Source organism: Merops nubicus, unplaced genomic scaffold (genome assembly GCF_000691845.1).
Source record: "Merops nubicus isolate BGI_N331 unplaced genomic scaffold, ASM69184v1 Scaffold4166, whole genome shotgun sequence".
Classification (NCBI taxonomy): Eukaryota; Metazoa; Chordata; class Aves; order Coraciiformes; family Meropidae; genus Merops; species Merops nubicus.
This window is the reverse complement of record NW_008615461.1, coordinates 1-8,646: the sequence shown is the minus strand read 5'-3', so window position 1 is coordinate 8,646 and position 8,646 is coordinate 1. Positions and strand designations below refer to the sequence as shown.

At 48.0% G+C, this 8,646-nt stretch overlaps 1 protein-coding gene across 1 annotated transcript; it reads right to left on the bottom strand.

Moving 5' to 3' along the window:
- Positions 1–5,504: 5,504 nt before the first annotated feature.
- Positions 5,505–8,389, bottom strand: GRPEL2 (GrpE-like 2, mitochondrial (E. coli); the record flags this gene model as incomplete). The annotated part of the gene is made up of 2 exons (XM_008942515.1): positions 5,505–5,955; positions 8,308–8,389. Coding segments are annotated over 2 exons (438 nt in total), but the record flags the coding sequence as incomplete, so codon positions are not given.
- Between the last annotated feature and the right edge of the window lie 257 nt (positions 8,390–8,646).

Genomic DNA, 8,646 nt, shown 5'->3' with positions numbered 1-8,646 from the left:
CCCCCGGCTCCGCGCCGGTACAAGAGCGGCCTCCGGGTAACTTGTCGCCCAGCTGTGAGAGAGCACAACAGCTAAAATAACACCGGCCATCGAGATTGCAGCTGTTAGCCGAGGTCTGCAGGGTGACCCGCTCACTGCCAAAGGCTGGCAGACAGCAATCCTCCACACGTGGTCCACGAGTGGGCTTACTAGGAACAGACTCATCCTCAGAGAACAACAGCGAGGGTCAGAGGAGACCCTCAATACCCAAAAGCACACGAACCATTCCCCCACAGCCCTAGCACGGCCCTCAGTACCCTCTGTTCTCACACGCATCCCCCGGACGCTCAGCAGCATCCCACTCACAGTCGACCCCCCAGAGAACCAAGAGCCCAAGGTCCTCTTGGTGCCCAGGAGCTCCCCGGCACCACCTCTCCCCTCCGTGGGTGCACGGGGCCTGCACCGCGGGGCACTGCTCGGGCTGAGCTGCTGCTCAAGCACGTTTCCCACGTGCTCAGTCCGTACACGGGTGATGGCACTCGGTGCTCAGTACCTGGAGGAAGGGAGCAGGCTGGATCCTGTGTGGCTCATGCACCAGTGAGGGCATTTCAAGCTTTCACTTGCCATTTCTGCCCAGGGCAAAGCAAGCTGCCCCACAGCAAGGAGCCTGTGCCATGGGATCCCCACTGGGAGCTGCTGCTGCTCAGATTACAAAGGATAACAAAGACTAAGCAAAAACTCTGGAACATGCAGGACGTGTAATTACAGACCCAGAGCCTGGCCCAGGGCTGGCTCCAGACCAAGTGGCAAAATTTACTTTGAGAATCCATCATCTGAACTTTGTTTCAAGAGAAACACAAGACAAGCGCAGGCCCCCTCCTTCCCAGGAACCACTTCAGAGTTCCTGCCTGGGTGAGCACACACAACCCAAAAACCCAGATGTCAACATTCATTTTGGGGAGTGAAGAAAAAAACTGATGTTGCTCAGCTCACCCAAGTCCTTACAAAGGGTGGTGTGAACCCACCAGGATGTGGGGCGGTGTTCCTTTCCCCAAAACACTGTACAGAAACATCTCAGCAGCGTGCCTCAGGTTACAACACGCTCTTACTTAACAGGCCCAAATCCATGGGGGCGGTGGGCAAGGAGAAATCTGCTGTGCACACAGCGAGGCTCCGAGGAGCCCGGGTGCGTCCCGCTGCTGGGCAGGCCAGGCCCTGCTCGCGGCCCTGCCGTATGCACAACCCCCGCGAGCGCCCATGCTCTCCTGGGGATGGAGGCAGCTCTGGTTTGGAAACTTCCCACTCTGGCTGTTGCTGCAGAGAAAAAGCAGCAGAGCCAGAAATCACTGACACAGCAGCGGGCAGCAGTATCGCCTGGGCTGGGCTGGTTAGCCGAGCACAGGGCTGAACTGCTTCAGGCAGAACAAAGAAGAGCCCCTGGCATGGGACATAAGTAGTCTAAGCACCAGAGGACGACAGGCTGGGGCAGTTCATCAGCACAGAATCCCCAAAAACTCACCTCTGTGAGGAAGGCTGAGAGGGGCACACACGTGTGCATGCTTCTGGGAGTCCACCTAAAGTACTGCTAACAAAACGTTCCATCAAGTACTGCCATGGCTACAGCCCTTACTTTAGCCAATCAGGCACAGCAAGAGCCCTTTCCATCTGCAGTCCCACCCTATCAGAGCGGCAGCCGCAGTGAGCAGCTGTTTGGGGCAGGGAAAGAAGGAAAAAGAAGCAACTGCAATTCTTTTTTTATTAGCAAATGGACAGTATCTGGACGTCTAAAGGAAATGAGCCCTTTCCAACATTAACTCAAATGTCGTTGTCAATTACTTGCACCACTCCCACACTTCAGTGTTTGTCTTTCATACAGCCAGAACCTTTGGGTAAACAGAGAAAAGAAACACGAAAAAACACAATATATACAGGTTTCCCACCAACCGAACAGACTGAGATTTTTGGAGATTAGCAACGCTTTGTTCATCTGACTTCACAAGCAATATCAAAACATCTCAAGTTTTAAAATAAAAAAATACTACAATATTCACAATATAAAACTTAAATATATTTCTTAAAAAATTAAAGGACTGCTAACAGCTATTGGTTTATCACAGCTGTCTCTCAACAGAAGCTCTGCTGACGAAGCACTGAGAATTTAAGGTTCACAAAGCAACATTCACATTCTGCACTGCTCCAGGTCAGAGTTAAGGCAGTGCCACACATGAGACAGTGCTACTGGAGCTCAGCTCAGATACATCCTAGAGACAGGGTACAGCAAGGTCTCAGCACAAGGCAAGCAGCCCTGTTGAACGGGGCTGCCCAAGAGCAGAAGCGCAGGTCCACACATCACCATCACATGCACGTCTCCTCCGGCTGGCTGCACTCCCAGCTCTTCAGCTCAGGGCTGGGCAAACGGAGTGGAAGTGACTCCAGGTACATAATGCTGCCCCTCCCCTGCTCCTCTGTCCCTGCTAACATACCCCTGTCTTCTGTTGAATAGTCATTGAATAAAGTGACTGGAGAGAAAAAGCTCACGGGTCTGTCTCCTCTCTGGTGTAACTCTGCAGAGTGCAATGGAACCACACCAACAGGGCCTCTGCCCCACTGTGCTGGGTGTGCAAGCTTCCCAAAAACAGGGCAGACAAGGGAGCAAGAACCTACAAGGGAGCACTTCGATCCACCCTTAGGCCATCTCATCCACCACAAAAGAGATCATTAAGTGTGCTTGAAAAGCAAGAGAAGCAAATTTTGCCTAGGAAATCTGGATTCTGTGAGGGGATCCGGGTTTGGTTATTTCATTTTCACTACACCATTCAAAGAAAGCAGAAACCAGGACAAACAACAGCTACAGTATTTATCTCTTTGGTAACATCTGCAAAAGAGCCTCTAAGCAATGGGTACATCCTACAGTAACCATCATAAAAGACTGGTAAGATCCTGTGTAAGCTTCATAGATTGAACAAAAACTTGGGGCATGAACAAATAGCTTGCCCAAAATTAAACAGGGCCTGTTGGAGGGTGAGGAAGACTGCACAGGAACTGGATCCCTCAGAACAGTGCCTCAGGGAAAGCGAATCCCAGATATACAAGCGGAATCAATAACCTCCAAGTACAGACAGAAGGCCTGGAGTACATTTTGGGGTATTTCTTTAAGGCAAAAATGGGTAAATACTAGTTGAGGAGACTGGCAGGCTTGGCAAATACAGGCCAAGCTGCTACAATATACTTTCAGGGTTAAGCGGCTCCATGGGTCAGTTTAAAGAGGATTTGGATCCAAATGCTTTTGGTCACACACTACTTTGAAATCCAGCTCAGGTAAGCTGCAGCCTTTATATGAATGAAAACGACCTGTTATGTAAAATGCATTTGCTTTTCTTTAGTTCCTTATAAATAAAGTTTCACATTCAAAGTCATTTTCCGTACCCAGCTCTCCCCTCATTGCAAAAAGCCTCAGCTGATACAGCAGAGGCTGAAGAGCCAGCAGAGAACCCACCTGCTCTTTCCAGCTGAAGAAACAGTTTTCTCACAAGGGACTGCAGAGTTTTGAGGCAGAACAGCAAGACTTGCGTTGCTACGTTTCATATTTTACCTGGTTTTGTCTTGAGTGACAGCATAAACCAGTCACAACACAGAACAGCAAAAAACCAAACAGGAAGTCCTGTATATCTCTGATATTCCCAACAACGTGATAAAACACGAGGCCTGAACAAGAGGTTTGTCCAAAATGATCTACTGCTGCCATGAAATGCTGTTTCAGAGTTGAAATCTTGAATACCTGCCTGAAAACCTAACTATGCAGAGGCAGAAACCCACACTTCAGGAAGAACCTGGGACCGAGTCACCCCCATCCAGCCGTCACTAAAGCACGTTGCACGGGATGGATCAGAAACATGCATCTTCCTTAAATTTCTGGAATGGCACCCAACTAGCTGCACAGTCTCCCTGGGTGAAAGACTGTCGATAGCTGCTAGTTGAAGGCTGTGGTAACCTTGAACTCCACCACAGAAGTTTTATGCACCTGAAGCCTGCAAAGGAATGGGAGAAGAATAAGCTGTCTTCCAAACCAGTGATGGCAACCACTGTAAGTAAAGAGTTTTTGGAAGTGTGTCTCAAATAATTGTCAGGCCATGGTCCAATTCCAGAAAGTAAAAAGGCAGGAATTCAGGAGTCTGTAAGAAACAAACTGAAAACACTCACTCCTGCTTGAGTTTTTGTAGGGCAGACCATAGGCTGGTTTATGTAACTCTTCAGTCATTACACTGCTTGCTGCTCTGTAAAGGGTTAAATCCTAATCTTACCCAGTGACTGCATCCTTTCAGCAGAGATAAATGGAATCCCAGGCAAAAGGACCACTGGGAAATACATCTGCCATGCTGTGACAACAACATGCCTCCAACTAAGAGGACGGCTTGAGGTCAGTTTTCGCTTCCTCAGCCTTCTGCTTCTCTTGCTTTCTTGTCACTGCTGCTAAAATTGGTTCAAGGGCACTTGAGACTTAGTAGAAAAGATTTTTCTCTTTCTGTCAAAACCCCAAAGGTTTACTATTTAGTATGAGCACACAAAAGTAGAATCTGAATGCGAACTGGAAGTCAGTGTTATCCGAGTACCGTTACTGGAGAGCTGAGAAAACAGGAGTCCAGATTTCTTCCTTAAGGGCACATCTCCATTTTGCCAGCAGCTGCAACAAAGAGCATATAGTTCACCATGCTTGAAAGCTGCACAAATATCCATCGGGGAAGAGAAATTTCTCTAAGATATACTTTTTGGTTGGAGCAAAAGAGATTTGAGAACTGTTTTCTGGCTCCATCAAGAATCACTACTCCCTGCTTTACCTTCAGGAACCAGGAGGTAAGCTGAAATTTTATTAGGAGAACAAATATCGACTGACATGTTAGTCTGACCTAACAACTGAAATCTCTTTAAAACCTCATCCCTAATTCAGTTGTAGTACAACAGAGATTTAATTAATTCAGGATTGTTTTCCTGAAGTGGTATAAGGAAAAGCTGCCCCTAAATGTCATTTCAAGTGATCATCTTCATCCCCACCTGAGGGTCTGGGGACAAGGGAAGACACCAAAACCAGCCTGGTAATAATACTCAGCCCTTTGGGCTTTTCCTCCTCCGAGGGCTTTGCAAAGAAAAAGCCTCACCACATCCCTGTGAGGTAGGTCAGTAAGGATTACTGTATTCCCTTAATACAGATATGGAAACTGAGGCAGGGAAGTTACTCTTCTGAAGGCCACTGCAGGAGTCTGTCTCAAAAATGGAACCATCAGAGAAGACTCCCTAGCCTCAGAGAATTTCCCTTCCTCTCCCTTATCTCCCCTCTTCCCCATACGAGTCTTAGTGGAGAAATGAGCAATGGAGAAAGGGGCTACAGTGCCACATTTCTGACAGATAGCAGGACTCCTAGTACTACTCCACATACTCCAAAAAGGATTATTAAATATACAAGTACCTTCGAATTAATGGCAAAAAGACCGCACACATTATAAAGAAGCCAACATACAATACAAACCTAGCTTAATAAATAAAGACATGCAGCTGCAGCTGTGGCTGAGTGCTGAGGGGTACCCTCAGCTCAGTAAGGTCCCAGGTGCCAACGGGCAAGCCCATGTCACTCCTGTGACTCCACGGCCACGCCGACGAGCGCGTGTCTGATGGTGCGGCCGTGGAGCTTGTAACCGTCCTGAGTCACCAGCGCGATGGTGCCCGGCTGCACGCCCTCGGCGGGCACGTGGCAGACTATTTCATGGTCGTACGGATCGTATTTGCCACCAACAGGGTTCATCTTCTGAAGGCCGTGCTTGGCAAACACACTTTGCAATTTGGCCTCTATCAGAGAGAGGCCTTCGTAGATTTTCTTCAGGGTTGGATTCGGATTACTAGGCTCCGTTTCCTCTGCGGCACTCTCGGCAGTCTTCTCCAAGATATCGGCTACCTCCACGAGATCTCTGCAGAAGCTCTGGATCCCTACAGGCACAAAGAAGCAAGCAGTAAACAAAGGGCAGTTTACAGAATGTACAGAGCTGCAGTACCAATGCACTTTTAAAGCTGCTAACTAACTGATTTGAATTGTTATTTTAGTGAGAGCAGACGGTGTCTTATGTATCCTGTAGCCAAAGCTTTAGCCTTATAAGGGTAGTAATCTACAGACTCCCCAGATCAAAGTATATGCAGGAAAGGTACAGCTGTATGCATTGAGAGAGAGAGAGCGTGCATACTTGGCAAAGCACAGCATTAGTATTTCACTTCAAAAAGTTCTTGCAGCTAAGACTTGTGATTTGGGATGCTGTTGCACATCCTCTCATACAGTCCCACAGACCTAAATGTTTGGTCAGGCAGTTCACACAAATACCTGAACCTGGGGAACAAACACAATGGCGGGAAAGTAAAAATAAGACACGGCCATTCAAAAGTACATCCACAACTGGAAGTTAAAACCACTGTGGAAGTGTTACATGGACTCAGAATGGCTGTGCTTAGGGTGATAGATGCTGGACTGATAAGCTGACTCCACCTTAGAGTGATTAAATCCAAGCCCTAAGCCAAAGCATCCTTTATCAATTTTGCCCCCGGACCAAGCGGGGGCAACAGCTACCATGTAAATTCATTTCAATCCCCAGCGTACCAATATTCTCTGTTCTGTTACTATGGGGGCTACTTCTCCTGGCACTAGCCTGCTAGCACCCGATCCTGGGCAAGACTGCAATAAACATGATATCTCATCTCTGTGTGTTGATTGGATATTGCACACCAATATTGCACAAAAAGTTAAGAATCCACTTCTGGGACAACAGAAGGATTGGCCAGAATGGTCCTTGGGTTGGTCATGAAAGTCATGCCATCTTGTTCATTAGAAAGATGGCATTAGATTGTATATGGTTTCCAGAAGTGGTGTATTACACAGTGCAGAAGTTTCAGGAAAACCAGCCTCCCTCAGTTATATAGGTGCCATAACTAACTTACTGGAAAGACACATTAGGAAAACAGAGACAGAGAAACAAGTTAGGTGCTGTCTGTAGTTGTACATACATGTTTAAACATGAACAGAATGAAGAAGCAGGAAGGGGAAGCAACAAAGGAGCAGACAGAAGCAGACTGACTACCAACCATTTCACAGAATTAGGTCAGAAAAGACCTTTAAGATCACCAAGTCCAGATGTTAACCCAGCACTGCCAAGTATCCCACTTAACCACGTCCCTTAACACCACATCTACATGGCTTTTAAATGCCCCCAGGGATGGCAACTCCACCACTGCCCTGGGCAGCCTGTTCCAGGCCCTGACAGCCCTTTCTGGGAAATTTTTCCTCATTTCCAACCTAAACCTCCCCTGACACAACTTCAGGTCATTTCCTCCCATTCTATCACTTCTTACCTGGCAAAGGAGATTACTGCTCAGCTTACTACAACCTTCTTCCAGACTTTCTCTTGTACCAGAGCCTGGTTTAATGCTCTAAAGACTCCAGGCCTCACTCCATGAGCAGCTTTTAATAAAGAACTTAAGTTTTTCTTCAGATCTGAAGCTCACTACATCTAAAATTCAAAGAGCTCAAAAAAAACCCTCAAAACCAAGTGTGCTGATTATCCCAGAACTCAACAGCCATTTCATAGCACAATGGGTAGAACCATAAGAAAAATACAGTAGCTCTAATATCAAAGCTACTTGAACTGACTAACAAAAACCCTTCAGAGATTCATGCATTGTGGAGAATAACAGTTTCTCATTCTCAGAGATGGTGCTGACAGAGTGCAATGACTAAAGAGCAGCTTCTTTCCCCTTCACTTGCTTCTGCTGTCAGAGCGACAAATTCAGCTCACTTGGCTGGTGCTGAAGTATTTCTTCATGAAATTTTAAAGAACAACTGATAATAGGAATTGACAAGCTTTGTCCCAGGCAGAATCTACTTCCTAAAATCTAGAGTAGAAGAGAAGAGACTGTTAATATAGTAATGGAGATCACAGCCTGATGACACAGGTAAAAGTATGAAATACACCCTGCCAGAGCCAGTTCTCAGTATAGAGAAGAGCTGGTTATTTCAGCCAGGAGCTACACTCAACTGCATTGGGCCTATTTTATTCAACAAAATTTTTAAAGTTTTTAAAAAAAAAGTCAACAACAGTTCCTGAGGTAAACCTGATAGGATGCAGCTGGCCACACAGAAAAAACAGAGAGTAAGCACCCGAGCAGGGCCAGACACCAAGAGTCCAGGCCAAACATCCTGCCAGCCTCTGCACCGAAGGAGGGCAGGCCCGGGGAGAGGAAAGCTGCTGGCCAGCAGGTGATGCTGCAGGGAGCCCAGCTCTGCCTCACGCCGCTTACCGAAGAGCTTGGCGTCTTCCACGAACTTCTGCGTCCTCCTCCGGACGTTCTCGGAGTCTGCCAGGGCCCTCCGGTACCGCTCCTGTCGGCACAACAGCAAGGGGAGAGGGAAAACCCACTTCCTGACCGTTGGCAATCCCCTGGACACGCTTCACCAAGAGCCCACTTCTCCTCAGAAGGCTGCAGGCAAAGCCCAACCCCAACCCCCCTGCTGCTGACGAACCAGCACAGCTGCAGGCGCCTCGGAGAGCCCGGCGAGGGCGGAAGCGCTGGGGGCACAGCTCGGTCAGCTCGGCACTGCCAGGCTGCGGCCGCGGCTCTGCAGCCGCTCCTCCCTCC